At 40.9% G+C, this 18,319-nt stretch overlaps 1 protein-coding gene across 3 annotated transcripts in view; it reads left to right on the top strand.

Annotated features, from left to right (window-relative positions):
- The window catches only part of DNAAF9 (dynein axonemal assembly factor 9), a 135,490-nt gene that overhangs the window by 61,164 nt on the left and 56,007 nt on the right, over nucleotides 1–18,319 (top strand). For 2 of the 3 annotated variants that reach the window (XM_007539539.3, XM_060187199.1), the window contains 9 exons: nucleotides 1,204–1,291; nucleotides 2,616–2,692; nucleotides 5,651–5,695; nucleotides 6,165–6,210; nucleotides 8,217–8,328; nucleotides 8,864–8,934; nucleotides 9,861–9,911; nucleotides 10,874–10,961; nucleotides 13,938–14,041. In XM_007539539.3, coding sequence (XP_007539601.1) covers nucleotides 1,204–1,291; nucleotides 2,616–2,692; nucleotides 5,651–5,695; nucleotides 6,165–6,210; nucleotides 8,217–8,328; nucleotides 8,864–8,934; nucleotides 9,861–9,911; nucleotides 10,874–10,961; nucleotides 13,938–14,041 — 682 coding nt within the window. The remainder of the gene's footprint in view (nucleotides 1–1,203; nucleotides 1,292–2,615; nucleotides 2,693–5,650; nucleotides 5,696–6,164; nucleotides 6,211–8,216; nucleotides 8,329–8,863; nucleotides 8,935–9,860; nucleotides 9,912–10,873; nucleotides 10,962–13,937; nucleotides 14,042–18,319) is intronic. The other variant, XM_016195397.2, reaches the window with a different exon arrangement.

The raw sequence follows: 18,319 nt of genomic DNA on the forward strand, positions 1-18,319 counted from the left end.
TCACTTGGGAAAAACATCTCTGATGTCTTGTTCCCTTCTTATTAAGGACATTGATACTGTTGGATTAGGACCCCACCCATATAACCTCCTTTGACCTTAATTATTCCCTCAATGTCCCATTTCTACCTAGAGTCACATTGAGGGTTCGAGCTTCAATATTAATTTGGGGGAGGGGATGCTGATCAACCTGTAACAATGCTAGAATACTAAATTCTAAAAAAAGGGATTTTTATTCAGAAAGTGGCTTGTCTATTGAGTTCTTGTCTGAAGGTCCATATAGGTGAAGGTCAGGCCTTACTAAGTGGTGTGTGACTCAAACTGAGGGTTGAGTGGGAGGTGTTTGTTTATTTTTATGTAACACTGGGGAATGAACCCAGAGCCTGGCACCATTGAGCAGCCTCCCCAACCCAAATTCTTCTTTCTCCTTTTTTCTTTCAAGGTTGGGAAGTAGGGGTAGAAAAAGAAAGAATGAAAGGGAAGGAGGGAAAAAGAAAAACCAGCTTCTGGGCCTACGGGATATCTTACCTGGTAGAGTGACTTACCAAGCATAAGGCCCTGGGTTCAAGCCCTAGTGTCATATGGGAACAGTAGGGAAAGCTGTGTGAATGGTGAACCCATATCACCTCTGTCTGTCTGTCTGTCTGTCTGTCTATCTATCTATCTATCCATCCAACTATCTATCTATCTATCTCCCTCTCTCTAAAAGAAAAACTATAAATGTTGACCTGGGGTGGTGTACTATCCATGTGCAAGTCCCTTGAGTAACAATGAAAATAAATAAATTGATTTCTGGCTGGGGAGACAGCATAATAGTTAGGCAAAAAGTCTTTCATGCCTGGGCTCTGAGGACCCAGATTCAGTCCCCAGCATTACTATCAGCAAAAGATAAGCAGTATTCTGGTCTTTCTCTCTGTACCTCTCTCTCTCTCTCTCTCTCTAAAACAAAATAAAAATTTTAAAACTAAATAAATAAATTGGCTTCTTGGGCTAGGGCGATAGCACCACTGGTAGACTTTCATGCACCAGAGACCCCAAGTTCATTCTCTAGCACCACCATAAGCCAAAGCTGATTACGGCTCTGGTTCCTCTCAAGAAGGAAAAAAAAAAAAAAAGGCAACTCTTTAGGGGATGTTATTCATGTGCATGCAGCATTTGATGAAATCTTGTGATGCTGTAGTTAACTCTTATTCTTTGTTTTTAAAGTAGGCTTTTGTCACAGGTATATGCTGCTGTTATTGAGTCTGTTTTGGCTGGCATTGCATGTTATGCTAAAACTTCCAGTCTAACAAAGGTAATTTAAAAAAAAAAAAACCTCTCTTTACCTAGTAGTTACTTTAATATAAAATTCTCTATCTGCTTTTTCTTTGAACACTCTGTGATATTTGGTTTCATGTGAACTTAGACGTCGTTGACCTGGCACCAAGGAGAAGCCTTAACAACGCTGAGCTTGTACTGCCTGTGTCCAAGCTGCCTTTGTCTAATGGATGACAGCTCCTCAGCACTTCTTTGTTAAAGGAAAATAATACTGCAGCATACTGTTTTATTTAATAGTTTCGTTTAAAGCTTCTTAAAGTTAAAATAAAGGCTCTATTGTGACTTTTAGCAAAGTTAAATAAGTTTGTTTGGGACTACATAGTCCGGTTTCCTGTAATTCTTGTTAAAAAAAACTAAACTAAAATTTAGAAAATCAGAACTTTCCTTCTGTTGACAAGTACATGTGTTCTTGTTCTCTGTTGCTCTCCTTCCTGTTTTGTGGTTAACCTGCCTTATTAAGTTGGATCCCAGTTTCCAGCCCAGTAAGGAAAGGAGGAGAGTGGCTTACCTGAAGGAAGCCATTTGATAGTGAAAGTTTGTACCTTGAGCCTGATAGCAGAGATTTTAGCAGTAGCCACTACCCCTTCCCCCATGACCTTGGATCTCTGATACCAAAGTGGCATTCCTCAGCCATTTAACTGAAAACTTGTGTAAAAAGTGGAATGTCAGGGGCCGGGTGGTGGCTCACCTGGTTGAGCGCACATGTTGCAGTGTGCAAGGATCTAGGTTTGAGCACCTGGTCCCCACCTGCAGGGGGAACGTTTTGCGAGTAGTGAAGCAGAGCTGCAGGTGTCTCTCTGTCTCTTTCCCTATCTCCCCCTCCCCTCTCAATTTCTGGCTGTCTCTATCCAGTAAATAAATAAAGGTAATAATTTTTTTTTAAGTGGAATCTCCTTCAGTGTTAGTCCTCAGGGCTAACACTGTTTTGTCAGGGCTATTTTGTGAGTCTAACTATTTGAATATTCTTAGCATGGGGCAGAAACTGTTGGCAGCGGTCCCTCCCCCAAAGTCAGAGGTGAGAGGAAAAAGAAAGCATTTTTGTAGACCTCACAGCAGCAGAAGCCATCTCTCACTGGGGGGATCAGATTCCAGTGCCCACCTGCCTAAATGAAGTATTTCCTGTAAACCTCGCCTGAAGAAAACACACACCAGTTTTCCCTTACAAGATTGATGTGAACAACATGGTCGTGAGAAGGGCCCGGTCTCTTCCTGGTCAGATGTTAGAAGGGCTCTTCCTACAGTGATGTTTACTCTTTCCTGCTGTGAAAGTTGATTGTCCCTGTTTGTCATTGTTTTCACAGGCCAAAGAGACAGCAGAGCAGACTCTGGGATCTAGTTTAGATTCCTTTGAGTTGATGCAGTTTAAGGCAGCCCTGCGGTAAGCAATGGCCGATATTTTCTATAAAGGATTATGTAAGTGCCTGGTAGAACTGGTACATTACCGTGGATAGGGCCCTGAGTTTGAGCCCCTGCACCACATGAGAGCACCACAGATGGTAGAGCAGTGCTAAGAAAGCTCCCCCACTCCTTTCTCTCTTTCAATTAAAATACATGAAAAAATTGGACCCAGGAGGCCACTCAGTAGTATCACACATGTATGAAGCTCTGCATTCACTCCCTAGTGCCACATTCTAAGAAAGAATTCTTGGGGCTGGACAGTAGCATACCAAGATGAATGAATGCACACACCACCATATACAAGGGTCCAGGTTCAAGCCCTGGGACCCCACCTGCAGGGGGGACACTTCAGGAGTGGAGAGACAGTGCTGCAGGTGTTTTTCTTTTTTATTATTATTTATTTTCCCTTTTGTTGCCCTTGTTGTTTTATTGTTGTAGTAGTTATTGTTGTTGATGATGATGTTGTCATTGTTGGATAGGATAGAGAGAAATGGAGAGAGGAGGGGAAGACAGAGAGGAAGAGAGAAAGATAGACACCTGCAGACCTGCTTCACCGCCTGTGAAGCAACCTCCCTGCAGGTGGGGAGCCAGGACTCACACTGGGATCCTTACGCCAGTTCTTATGCTTTGTGCCATGTGCACTTAACCTGCTGTGCTACTGCCCGACCCCCTGCAGGTGTTTTTCTTTCTCTCTTCCTTGGTATCACCCCTCCCCTCACAATTTCTTGTACTATATTAAAAATAAATCGGGGAGTCGGGCTGTAGCACAGTGGGTTAAGCGCAGGTGGCACAAAGCACAAGGACTGGCATAAGGATCCTGGTTTGAGCCCCCGGATCCCCACCTGCAGGGGAGTCGCTTCACAAGTGGTGAAGCAGGTCTGCAGGTGTCTATCTTTCTCTCCCCCTCTGTCTTCCCCCTCCTCTCTCCATTTCTCTCTGTCCTATCCAACAATGACGACAACAATAATAACTGCAACAATAAAACAACAAGGGCAACAAAAGGAAGTAAATAAATAAAATAAATATTTAAAAATAAATAAATAAATAAATTGGGAGTCAGGCAGTAGTGCAGCGGGTTAAGTGCAGGTGGTGCAAAGCTCAAGGACCAGCATAAGGATCTTGGTTCAAGCCCCCGGATCCCCACCTGCAGGGGAGTCACTTCACAGGCAGTTAAGCAGGTCTGCAGATGTCAAGATAAATAAATAAATTATATATATATTTGTATTCTTTTAGGGCTAGCAAGATAGCTCACCTAGGAAAATACCTGCTTTACCATGTACATGACCCAGGTTTAAGCCTGGCCTCCACCAAACTGGAAGAAGCTTCAGTGCTATAGTGTCTTCTACTTCTCTGTCTATTTCTGTCTGAAAAAGTCATCCCCGAGAGCGCTTAAGCCCTGGTGACAACAAAAAATAATAATCCTTTTAATGCGTGTTTTTTTTGTTATAATTTTATTATTTTCAATATTTATTCTTTTGTTGCCCTTGTTGTTTTATTGTTGTAGTTGTTGTTGTTATTGATGATGTTGTTGAATAGGACAGAGAAAAATGGAGAGAGGAGGGGAAGACAGAGAGGGGGAGAGAAAGACAGACACCTGCAGACCTGCTTCATTGCCTGTGAAGCAACTCCCCTGCAGGTGGGGAGCTGGGGGCTCGAACCGGGATCCTTATGCCGGTCCTTGTGCTTTGTGCCATGTGCGCTTAATCCGCTGTGCTACCGCCCAACTCCCTTGTTATAATTTTCTGTCCCACTTCATTTCAATAAGTGTTCTGGTAAAACCAGTTGTAGGATATAAAAATGAGAATTATTCATGATCAGAGCTTTATTTGAGAAGTCAAGGGACCAAAGATAGAAGAATCATATGAGAAAGATCCAGACACATGGCACAAGGGTGGAATGGGAACTTCCAGAGACTGAGAAATCCAATTCCAAAGGTTACTTCCAAAAGTCCAATTCCAAAGGTTACTTCCAAAAGTGAAGTAGGAGACCTGAATGTGGATACATTTGTAAGGTCATAGACCGTGGTCTTGAGAAAGCAGTCAGTGATTAGAAGAGACTTGCTCTACTTCTTTTCTGCCACTTAAATGGTAGAAACCCTGAGCTTGCCTATGTCAGAAGATCTAGACAGTCTAGGGATTTGTGGTGTTCCTGTCACATGTCCCTGGCACATCACAATGTATTATGTGTCCACAGCCAAATCTCAGGTGCTGAGTCCACTTTAGCCATTGTTCTCTTAGAAGACTACTAGTTGTATTTTTCTACAAAATAGACATGTTAAAGTTTAAGAATGCCTTGTGGTGTACATTTTCTTTTTTTTTTAATATTTATTTATTCCCTTTCATTGCCCTTGTTTTATTGTTGTAGTTATTATTGATGTCGTCGTTGTTGTTGGATAGGACAGAGAGAAATGGAGAGAGGAGGGGAAGACAGAGAGGGGGAGAGAAAGACAGACACCTGCAGACCTGCTTCACCGCCTGTGAAGCGACTCCCCTGCAGGTGGGGAGCCGGGGGCTCGAACCGGGATCCTGACGCCGGTCTTTGTGCTTTGTGCCGTGTGCTTAACCCGCTGCGCTACCGCCCGACTCCCATGGTGTACATTTTCTTTACACCTACAACTTGTGGTAGTGAGAAGGAACATTTGGAAAAATAAGTCAGCCAGTTGAGCTAGCATGAATTCTTACATACAGATTTACATGCCCGAGGTTTGATCACCAGCACCACATGCAGTAGAATGATGCTCTCCCTTCTCTTTCTCTCTCTCTGTCTCTCTCTGTGTCTCATGTGAAACTCTCATATATAATAAATGAAATAAAAACTTTAAAGTAATTCTACTTTTGCAACTCCATGAGAGGAGGAAAGAGTCAGGCACATACTCTATTGGGTCAGCTATCTTCTGCACCCAGACTAACTTTTGTTCTGTTCTGCTTTGGATTTACAGCTCTAAAATGACTTTTCAAATACAGGCTGTGAACAATCATGGAAGGTCAGTATATTATTGTAGATCTGGGCCAAGGTTTAGGAACAGAAACAAAAAAGAGACTTCTTTATAATTGCTAGCATAGATGAACTTCTTACCCCAGGCAGTGTTGGGCAGAGTTGGGTAAGGAACAAACAAGACCTTCTACCATGAATGCTTCCCATTGACGTACCTCTAAGTAATGTGCATACTAATTCTGCAGATCTGGTCTGTGGATTGTTACCAAGTTGACAAAAAGAGGACACTAAATTATATATAGAGAGAGAGAGATACAAGGGCTGGGGAAACAGCATAATGATTATGCAAAAGATTTTCGTGCCTAAGGTTCTCAGTTCCCAGGTTCAGTTCCCAGCATTACCATAAACCAGAGCTGAACAGTGGGTCTTTCTCTGTATTTCTCTCTGAGTAAAATAAAATAAAATTAAGTTAAAATAGAGATAGATATAGATATTTCTCATCTCTTTTTCTGTTTTAGAATCATGTCTCTGGACAGCGAGGATAGCTTATACTTTGTGAAAACGGTAAGCAGAACTATTACAGATGCGGAATGTCTTGTAGAGATAGAGCTGAGGTAGAAGTCTTGTGCATCCCAACCCTTTTTGAAAGAAAATGGTTTATTCTCAGGACTGTCCCAGCCACACCACTGATGAGTCTGTTTTCTGAGGGTGCCCACACAGTTGTGCTAGGCCCACCAAGTACCATAACAGTGCTCCCCCAGATTCAGAATCTTTTCTGGGGTGGGAGAAGATAGAAGAAAGGGTTCTTCTCATTAGCTTGAAGACTTCTCTGACCTTATGGAAATGTGAACTGAAAATAACCCTGACTCAGCACACATTTAAATAGCCTAATGGTTATGCAAAGAAACTTTCATGCCTGAGGCTCTGAAGTCCCAGGTTTAATCCCCTGCACCACCATAAACCAGAACTAATCAGTACTATGGTTAAAAAAAAAAAAAAAGTTTTCAGTGACTTCTCTGTCCTAAGACCTATGTTGATGGGCTCAATAGGCACCTGTGAAAATAAACAGTTAATAAACCTGGCACCTGAGTCAGCAGTGAAGCAGTGTCTTTGGAGTAGAACTTTCTGACCTTTGTGCTGGGGGTCACACTAACGGGACAGGGAAATTGTTTTATGATACAGAAATTTTGGTCCCTGAAGTGGGCTGGTGTGACATATTGGGCCTTAGGGGTGTGGGAGGAGCTAGAGTTTCCAAACTAGCCACAAGCCAAGTTCTCCATTTATTCCAGTACTCCTAATATAAGAAATAGAAAGAAGTGTAAGGATCCTGGTTCAAGCTCCTGGCTCCCCACCTGCAGAGGAGTTGCTTCACGAGCAGTGAAGCAGGTCTGCAGGTGTCTTATCTTTCTCTCCCCCCTCTCTGTCTTTCCCTCCTCTCTCCATTTCTCTCTGTCCTATCCAACTACAATGACATCAATAACAATAATAGTAACTACAACAATAAAACAACAAGGGCAACAAAAGGGAAAATAAATAAATAAATATTATTTTAAAAAGAGAGAGAAATAGAAAGACAGGAAGTAATGTAAATCCTGTCCTCCTTCCCAACAGAGGTGAAGTTACCTAGACTTGCCCTTTGATTTCTACCTGAAAGTTTTATAATCCTCCATTACTCACAGTTTGTTCTACACGGGTCAGGGAGTAATTCTATACTAATGTATCATGATATAACTTTTGTATAAGAATAATTAGTGTCTCCAGCCATATATTATGGGTTTACTGAAGAGAAGGTAATAAATAAAAGGTAAGTTTTTTTCCATACCACATTGTGGAAAGTTCATAACAAATGCCTAATGATACCACATATATTGTTTTTAATCTTTTCTCTCCTTCTTCAGTATCAGAGGCCAAATAGGAATGCAAGGAATTAGGAACTCACAGACTTTGTCTTCCTGATTGATCTAGGAACCAAAAAAAAAAAAAGTTACTATTATTGCCACTTGAGAAGGACCATATAGGCTGGGAAAGATTTGTGTCATCAGATGCTAAAAATTCTTTGAAACAAGTTTAGATAAACCTTCAAGTTGTCAAACCTAGTCAGACCAAACCTAGAAGCCCAGGGTATTGCATAGCAAGTAGAGCCCCAGCCTTTGAGCATGAGATCACAAGTTTGATCCCCAGCACCACATATGCCATAGTGATCCTCTCATTGGCTTGCTCCCTCATAACTCAGCAAATATTTAAAGAAAAAAGAAAGGTAACTACAACACGAAGACCCAACCTTTCACGTTTATGAAACTAAGGACCTTGACTTCAGTGTGTGTGTGTGTGTGTGTGTGTGTGTGTGTGTGTGTGTGTTCCCCCAGTTCTAAAAGCCATCTTTCTTTCATTTGAGCAGTAATTTCTTCAAGGGGCCTATATCTTTTGTCTCTATTCTGAAGGCTGAACAAGATCCCCAGACAAGGACAATGGTGAACAGAAATAAGCATTAGCTTCAAGAGCTCTGTAATCAGCATCATAGGCTGGTTTAGGACTGACAACTGGCCTAACTGATTTCTCATTTAATATAGGCTAGTATGACCATCTATGATATTCCTGACTTCTTGGGAGGAAAGGGAAACTTAGGATCTGTGGTCTTCTCAGAATCATTTTTGACATCTCGGATCCTGGTTAAAGAAAAAAGTAAGTGTATACTTATCTTTGGAAAACAAGCTTGAACATTTTATAATTTGGCAAAAATAAACCAAGACAAACAAAAACAATAAATGAGTGAAATATTAGAATGCTTAAAAACAAGAAGCATATGTCCAAGTTTCTGAAGAACTCTTAAAAACTAACGAGATCAGTCTCCAATCATAAAATGGGAAAGAAATATAAACAGTTCGCTAAAATAGAAAACAAACTGTTAAAATAAGAATTGCATGTATAAATATATATATTTATCTTCACATGTATATCCTTGATAAAAATTAAAATTAGACTGATTCCCAAAAGTCATTTAAATGTCTGTTTGTTTTTAAAATAATTATGTGAATCACATAGGTAAGTGATTATTCTCTAATCCTTCGTTAGTCTTCCTGTCTCCAGGGTTTTTTTTCTGACACTGTATACTAAGAGTCCTTATGTCTGAGAATGGGAAAGGGTGCTAGTTGTCTGGGGCCTGCAAAGTGGACTCCGGTGGTGGGCAGTAACCTGCATGTCTGTGGTCTTCCTACAGATGGCACTGTTACTACAGAAACCAGCTTCATAGTCCTGACAGCCGCCATACCCAGATTCTGCTCCTGGCTGGTTAGTGTCATATTCAGCAGGTGGAAGTGAACATAAACATGGGGAAATTGGGGAGAATCTCTTTACTGGGTCCCTGCTGGAAAGTCATATCCTGAGCTAGTTACTGTTCAGGAGTAGTATTTTTAACCTCTCCCCCTTTCTCTTTATACAAATGAACTTACTTTCTCTATCTCATACTCTTGGATAGTTTCTAAAAGAAGGAAATTCTGTCATGTGGATACCTACTAAACACCCTCATTATATAGATAAGCAGACAGACTTAGAAACAGTTATCTTGTCCTAGGTTGACCATTTTCTGTGGCAGTCAGTAGTGAGTCTAAATGTCCACTTTTGAACTATAGTCTATTTACCAATTATGGTATGAATAAGGAGAACAAGAGTCATCCTAATATGAACATGTTTAAATGAGAATTCTCTTTCTCTTTTTGCATTTGATTGGACAGAAACCTGCACACAACACACACTAAAACATTTAGTATGTTGTTCTCTTTTTATATCCCTAAAAATAGGTTATTATATGTTTGTGTTGGGGTTGTTTGTTTTAAGCAGGGGAAATAGCACGATGATTCATACAACAGACTTTTAAGTCTTATAGATAGCAAAGGTCCCAGGTCCAATCCCCAACACCACCATGAACCAGTGTTGAAGAATGCTTTAGTAAAAAAAATATATATATATATATATATATATATTCATAAATCATAGTGTAAGTGGAGACTTCACATATCAAAGGGCCATTAACTTAGCTAGACCTCAAGTCTCCAGAGTCAACACTGCCAGCTTGCAGGATCAGGGCCTGAAAGCACTAGATTTGGTGTTGGGATTTCCCAGTTAGTCTCCATTAAATACTTGACTATAGGAAGAATGTAGCAGAGTTTTGCTCTTACAGGTATTAAATTGAAAATCTGTATTCCTTTTGGACACAGGTAGAAGACAATGAAGTAAAATTATCTGAGAAAACCCAGCAAGTAGTGAAGGTAAGCAACCTTACTCTTTTTAAAGGATTTATTACTTATTTATTTTGCTAATGAAATGGGGAAAGAGAGAATCAGAGTACCACTCTGACACATTGTGATCCTGAAAATTGAACTCAAAACCTCAGTCTTGAGAGTCTAGTGTTTTATCCACTGCACCAACTTCCAGGCCACAAGCAGCCTTACTCTTAACACTATATCAAAATAAAATGTGACTATTTATAATGATAATTTGAACTATTTTCTTGTAGGGTTAATCTAAAGGATCTGTATCTCCTTCTATCTCTTAGTTCCTGTTTGCATTCTTCCCATTCCCAGAAGAGCTCTAGAAATAATCATTATGGGATACAAAATTTGAGAATTTTTTTCTACCTGTTAAACCTTTAGTTACAAAAACAGTCACAGACTGATGTATACATGTGGAGCTCAGAGGTCAAAAGATTTAGGTTGGGGGCTGGGTGGTGGCACACTTGGTTGAACGCACATGTTACGATGCGCAAGGACCCAGGTTCGGTCCCCCACCCCCCGCCTGCAAGGGGAAATCTTCACAAGTGGTGAAGCAGTGCTGTCGCTGTCTTCTGTCTCTCACCCTCTCTGTCCCTTCCTTCTCTCTCGATTTCTCACTGTCTCTATCCAATAAATGAAGATTAAAAAAAAAAAGATTTAGGTCGAGGAGAAACTGTTTCTTGTAGCTGAGGATATAAATCCACCAGAAGGTGAGTGAGCACTGCAGGCTTTGGTGCCTGGACTCAGAGAGGACGTGGACATTCTTTTTTTTTTCAGCACAAGTGAAGGATGTCAGCAATATGGCAAAGATCCAAGTAGTACTGAAAGCTATGGAAGAATCTGGGTATAGCTGAGGCCAAGTCAGCAACTTTTATAGACAGACAAACTTGAGGAGGACTCTTGATTCTGTAAATATTTATGTTATAAATCACCTGCTCTTTGTGTTTGTTTTTTTAAAGGGAGATGAGTGTTTCCTGGGTACTTTTCTAACAGAAGGAGAAGGAGCGTATCTTTATTCCAGCGACCCACAGTCATGGCCTCAAGAAGGTGAGCAGCTCTGATTTTTTTACTCTCATCTGTGTCTAGGTCTCTCTTTTCCAGACACCATCATGGATATTGTGATTAATAATGTGTTTGATACTTGAAGAGACTCACTTGTAAGGCTGGTGGCACACTTGGTCTAGTGCATGTGTTATAATCCCAAGGACACAGGCTCAAATCCCCAATCCCTACCGGCAGAGGGAGACTCTTCATAAGCAGTGAAGTAGTCCTGCAATTGTGTGTGTGTGTGTGTGTGTGTGTGTGTGTGTGTGTGTGTGTATGAATGCACAAGCTCATGTATATACCTTCCTTTCTCTCCCCTCTCAGTTTCTCTCTAAAAAAAATAAATTAAAAAAAAAAACTCCTTCGTGGAGTTGTTTCCTTTGATCTAGCCCTTTCACAGGCAACTAGTCTAGGAAGGGCTGGTCCCAGAATTGCACCTGTTTGAGGATTGTCTTCAGAATGAACTAGAGTAGCAATACTTCCAGGAATAGCAGCACCATGTTCATAAATAAAATTTGTGGACCTAAACACATTTTTCCTTAATTTTCTATTGCTATGCAACAAATAAAAAGTTTTCAAGGTCAGATGTCCAGGAAGTCCAATAAAGAAATTTAAAAAAAAAAAAAAGATGTCCAGGAAGTCTTAGATTTATTTGAGTGGTATCATGAGACTAAAATCAGAGCATCAGTCAGATTTATTTTATATGGAGACTGTAAGGAAGAACCAGTTTCCAGACTTGTCCAGGTTGTTGACAAAATCCAGTTCCTTCCAACTGTAAGACTGAGGGTCCTGTTTTGCTGCTGGCTATAAGCCAGAATAACTCTTCGTCCCCCCCCCCCCCCCCCCCAGATGTCCTTGCCCTAGGAACTCCTCCATCTCAGCAAAGGAGAAAACCCCTTGTGTTGAATCTCTCTGAATTCCTCTTCTACTAGCTAGAGAAAATTCTGCTTGTAAAGAATTCCTTCCTCAGGTGACTAAAGGAAACCCACCCACTCAGGTCATTTTCCCTTTGCTGTAAAACATTACATGAACTGAGGAGTGACATCAAGAGATGAAGACTATGAGAACTATCTGAAATTTCTACCACTGTCTATTCTCTGGCCCACTACTCCAACCCCAACCCCAGATTCATGTCTCTCCCACATGTGAAGTACAATTACACTTTTCCAAGATCCTCATCCCATTAACATAACAATTTGAAGTCATTTGTAATTTACTTTATTTTTACATATGAGTCAGAGAAGAGGAAGAGAGAGAAGTCAGAGCACTACTCCAGTACATGTGGTGCTGGGAATAAACCAGGAACCTTAGGCCTGAGAGTCCAATGCCTTGCCAGTTGAGTTATTTCCCTAATTGCCAGTTCAAAGTCTTAAATCTCATAGATGTAAAAAAGTCTGAAGTCTCAAAAAATAAATTAATAAATAAATAATCTCACCATCTAAATCAAATATAGATGAATCTCTAAAGATAAATCCATTAAATATCAATAATGACTAAACACAGTTTCTTTCCCACTATAAATCTGTGAAATTAAAGAGACAAATTATTTGCTATCCTGACATACAGGGTTACTGGTATAAGATAAAATTTATAGATATTCAGGTTCAAGACGGGAAACAAAAAAATTAAAGTCACAATGGGGAAGGGGTAGCATAATGCTTATACAAAGAGACTGTTATGTCTGAGGCTCCAGAGTCCCAGGTTCAATCTCCCACACCATCACTTGCCAGAGCTGAGCAGTCCTTTGGTAAAAAAACAAAAACAAAAAAAGTCAAAAAGCAACAATGGCAACACAAGGGGATAAAAAAAACTATTAAAAAAAAAGTCAGTTACTTTCTAATTGTGAATCTATGAAATTAAAGAGGCAAATTATCTGCCATCCTGACATACAGGACTACTGGCATATGTAAAAATTATAGATATTCAGGTTCAAAAGTGGAAACAGAAAAATTAAATAAGGAGTCACTAGCTCAAAGCAACTTTGAAATCCAGTTTGGCTAATAACAGGTCCTAGATTAGATCTTTAGGCCTAGGAATAAATACTCCATCATTGACTCTTACCTCTGCCCCCTAAACTCTTGGCTCCTCCTGCTAAACTCTTTTTTAAAAATATTTATTTATTTATTCCCTTTTGTTGCCCTAGTTGTTTTATTGTTGTAGTTTTTATTGTTGTTGGATAGGCCAGAGAGAAATGGAGAGAGGAGGGGAAGACAGAGAAGGGAAGAGAAAGATAGATAACTACAGACCTGCTTCACCGCTTGTGAAGTGACTCCCCTGTAGGTGGGGAGCTGGGGGCTTGACCCGGGGTCCTTATGCCGGTCCTTGTGCTTGGCGCCATGTGCACTTAACCTGCTGTGCTACTGCCCGACTCCCGCTAAACTCTTTTTAATGTTGTCCTGAAGGCCTATGGCAATATACCTCTGATATTTTTGCTTTTACCTTTTTATTTTTCAGATAGGTGGGGCGGGGGGTGGAGAGAGAGAGACATACTGGCCATAGGCCAGGCAGTGACACACATATACCTGAGTTCAAGCCCCACTTGCCCATCTGCAGAGAGGAAGCTTCACAAGCAGTGAAGCAGGGCTGCAGGTCTCTCTTTTTCTGTCTCCTGTCCATGTCTCTCCTCCCCTCTCAATTTCTTTCTGTCCTATCAAATACAAAAAAAAAAGAGAAAGGGCCTGGGTGGTGGAGCACCCAGTTGAGCACTCACATTACTATGTGGAGGGACCTGGGTTCAAGCCCCTGGTCCCCACCTGCAGTAGCACATACCAGCTCTAACCAGCTTTCTTTCTTTCTTTCTTTTTTTTTTTTAGATTTTATTTATTTATGAGAAAGATAGGAGGATAGAGAAAGAACCAGACATCACTCTGGCATATGTGCTGCCGGGGATTGAACTTGGGACCTCATGCTTGAGAGTCCAAAGCTTTACCACTGTGCCACCTCCCAGACCACATCTAACCAGCTTTCTTTTCCTTCCAGGGAAAGTGCATTTCTTCTCTAATGGCCTTCTGTTTTCCCATCATCATCACGGAAGTATCATCATTTCCAAAGATCACATGAATTTTGTTTCATTCTATGATGGGGTAAGTGTTTTACTTGTGCATCTTCAGAAAGAATTTCAAACTTGTATGCGGACAACCAAGTAACTCCTTGTCCACCTCTACCAGGATGTCAGAAACTGACACTGCTCTTGAGGCAGGCAGGAAAGTCCTGGAAAGCAGAAAGTAGTCACTCATGGCTCTTGTGAACCTCATCACCCTTTGTTTATAAAGCATTTGTCTAGTAAGACCTTCTGTATCAGGAGTGCCAAAAACTCAGGTTCAATGAACTTATCCCAAAGGGGACTGGAAAGAAAGCTGAAGATACGCTTCAAGGACTCTTCACAGATGGCCCTATCATGGAGACACAAAGCCCTATCCACTTAAGACCTGGAAAGCAGCTGCTTCCAATGAGAGACCATTACTCATTAGTATGAAGAAGAATTGTAGGTGATTCAGTGAGGGGCCATGTGAAGATAGAGTGGCAGCTATGCAAAAGACTTTCATGCTTGAGGCTTCAGTGGCCAGTTTTCAGTCTCTAGAACTACTTTTAGCTAACAGCTGAGCAGTGCTGTGGGAAGAAGGAAAGAAAGAAAGTGGCAGAGAGATGGAGAGAAACTGCTAACTTTCCCCATGAAGACTAAACCTCACAAATACACTTCATTGTCCAGAAGAGTTATTTTGCCAGCCTAGAACATTTAGTTTTTAAATACTGTTAAGAAATTCAGGCAGATGGGGGCCGGGTGGTGGCGCACTTTGTTGAGTGTACATGTTGCAATGCATAAGGACCCAGGTTCAAGTCCCTGGTCCCCACCTGGAGGGGAAAAACTTCACAAGTGGTGAATCAGTGCTGCAGGTGTCTCTCTGTCTCTCTTCTTCTCTATCCCCCCACCTTCCTTCTTGATTTCTCCCTGTCTATATCCAATAAATAAATAAAGATAATTTAAAAAAAAATTCAGGCAGACCAACCTGATTGGATGGCCCCATTAGATGAAAGCTCTAACAATAGGCTAGAGCCTCCCAGTATCAGGGAAGAAAGGATGAGTCACTCAGGCACTATGATGATAAATTCTAGCTTGGAGGTGAAGGGCTGGATTTTTTGCTTCAAATCAAGTAAACTAACAAAGACAAATAAAAGGTACTATTGAGGGAGTCGGGCTGTAGCGCAGCGGGTTAAGCGCAAGTGGCACAAAGCACAAGGACTGGCATAAGGATCCCGGTTCGAACCCCGGCTCCCCACCTGCAGGGGAGTCGCTTCACAGGTGGTGAAGCAGGTCTGCAGGTGTCTATCTTTCTCTCCTCCTCTCTTGTCTTCCCCTCCTCTCTCCATTTCTCTCTGTCCTATCCAACAACGACAACAACAATAATAACTACAACAATAAAACAACAAGGGCAACAAAAGGGAATAAATAAATAAAATAAATATTAAAAAAAAAGGTACTATTGACAATAGAAAGGAAGGAAGTAATATGAATGTTTAGCCATGGATGTAGACAAGAGGTGAGCAAGATGTAATCTTTGCAAATGTTTATGGGTAACTTGTAGCACCATGAAAATGCTAACAGTAGGGAATCAGATGGTAGTGCAGCGGGTTAAGCGCACATGGTGCCAAGCGCAAGGACCTGTGCAAGGATCTCAGTTCAAGCCCCTGGCTCCCCACCTGCAGGGGAGTCCCTTCACAGGTGGTGAAGCAGGTCTGCAGGTTTCTATCTTTCTCTCCCCGTCTCTGTCTTCCCCTCCTCTCTCCATTTAAAATATAAATTAAAAAAAAATTTTTAATTAAAGATAAAATAATGAAATTAAAAGTTCTTTTTTTAAAAAAAGAAAGAAAATGCTAACAGTAAATTAAATTTTGAAATAATATCTCACTTGCCACGTGCATGTCCCAGGTTCACATCCAAATCTCACTGCATTGAAGGAAGTGTCAGTGCTGTGGTCTCTTTTACTTTCTCTCTCCTTCTTCTATTAAAAAAAAAAAAAAGGAAGAAGAAAGAAAAAAATAAGATATGAAATAATGAAAATATATATAATTTCTCACTACATAAAAAGGCAAATTAATGAATAAAGAAGGTGGGGGAGACCAGAAGGCGTAGTACTAAAATGGCAGCTTGTAGTTGAGTGTAAATAATGGGACTTTGGTGGTCCGGGAAGTGACACAGTGGATAAAGCATTGGACTCTCAACCATGAGGTCCTGAGTTCATTCCCCGGCAGCACAAGTGCCAGAGTGATGTCTGGTTCTTTCTCTCTGCCTGTCTTTCTCATGAGTAAATAAATTCTTTTTAAAAAATATAATAATGGGACTTTGGATTAAGTGTGTGTGTGTGTGTGTGTGTGTGTGTGTGTGTGTTTCAACAAAATTGATTTATTGTTTATTCATTCATCTTAGATTTAGCTACACTTCTAATTTGCCAGGTGAAACCATAGGCCCTTTAAGAAACACACTTATGGAAAGCACTTGGTTCCTAACTTGAGGATTTTACTTTAGAGTCCAATAGAGGTGAGGAAATGACTACAAATCACTGCATGGCGGAGGAGAAGTTAATTAATGCCATGTGGAATTGTTGAATGCTTTAGAAACACTGAGGTAGAGGGAGTAATAGGGATTCTTAGAAAGTTTAATGAAATTGGTTGATTTTTTTTTTATCGCTTTTCAATTGTTTACTATAATGAACATGCCCCTTTTTTAATACAGTGCTGTGGAGTGACTCAGGGCCTGCACGTGTGTGATAACACTGAGCCACCTTCTCAGTTCAATTTCTATTGTATACCTTTCAAGGGAGGGAGGAGACCTAAAACACCACCTCATCCATGGAGTGCTGTTGGCACTGTCCATAGAGCTGTCGCTTGGTGACAGAGATAGAACCTAGGGCCTCACAACTGGTAAAACATTGGCTCTACCCCCTGAGCTACTTCCCAGGCCCCTGAACATATATATCCTTTTATAATAAATATTTGTAAAGATCTATTTTTATTAATGGTAGAGAAAGAGAGGAGAGAGTTGGGGAGACAGCATAATGGTTATGCAAAAGACTTCCATAATTAAGACCCTTAAGTCCCATGTTCATTCCACAGTGCTGCCATAAGCCTTATTAAAATAAGTCAAATGTTGAGGCGACAGGTGGTGGTACACCTGGTTAAGCACACATATTACAGTGTACAAGGACCCGTGTTCAAGCTCGTGGTCTCCACCTGCAGGGGAAAAGCCTCATGAGTGTTGAAGCAGGGCTGCAGGTGTCTGTCTCCCCCCCCCTTTTAATTGTATCTATTTATTATGGGATATAGACACCTGCAGCCCTACTTCACCACTTGTGAAACCTTCCCCCTGCAGGTAGGAACCAGGGGTTTGAATGAGGGTCCTTGCACACTGTTATGTGTGCACTTAACCAGGTACACCACTACCTGGCCCCTTTTTCCCTCTATCTCTCCCTTCCCCTCTCAATTTCTCTCTGTTTCTATACAGTAATAAAAATAAATAAATAAAATAAAATATTGAAAGAAAGATAAAAGATAGAACCCAGAGCATCACTCTGGCATATGCAACGCAAAGGATCAAACTTGGGACCTCTTGCTTCTGAGTCCAATAGTCTAGCTCCTGCACCACTTTAGGCCATTATAATAGAAAATTAAATATTAAAATAAACTTATCTTATACTATGAAGAATAAAATAAGAATGCTTACTTTTGGGAGTTGGGCAGTAGCGCATCGGGTTAAGTGCTCCCCACCTACAGGGAGTCACTTCACAGGCAGTGAAGCAGGTCTGCAGGTGTCTTTCTCTCCCCCTCTCTGTGTTCCCCTCCTCTCTCCATTTCTCTCTGTCCTATCTAACAACAATGATAATAACATCAATAACAACAACAGTAATAACTCCAATAAAACAAGGGCAACAAAAGGGAAAATAAATAAATTTATTTTTAAAAAATCTACATTAAAAAATAATGCTTACTTTTGTCAGTTTTATAATATTGGAAGTTCTAACCAGAGCAATTACGTGAGAATGATAAATCTAGATTAAAAAGGAAGTACCTCTATTCATAGATTACGTAAACTTATATATAGAAAACTGTAAAAGTCACAGAGAGAAAGAGAGAATTAGAAGTAATAAGCGGGAGTTGGGCAGTAGTGCAGTGGGCTAAGCGCACATGGCTCAAAGTGCAAGGACCCGCGGAAGGACCCTGGTTTGAGACGCCGGCTCCCCACCTGCAGGGGAGTCTCTTCACAAGCAGTGAGCAGGTCTACAGGTGTCTATCTTTCTCTCCCCCTCTCTGTCTTCCCCTCCTATTTCTCTGTCCTATCCAACAATGACAACATCGATAACAACAAC

The sequence above is a fragment of the Erinaceus europaeus genome, chromosome 1 (genome assembly GCF_950295315.1).
Source record: "Erinaceus europaeus chromosome 1, mEriEur2.1, whole genome shotgun sequence".
Lineage (NCBI taxonomy): Eukaryota > Metazoa > Chordata > Mammalia > Eulipotyphla > Erinaceidae > Erinaceus > Erinaceus europaeus.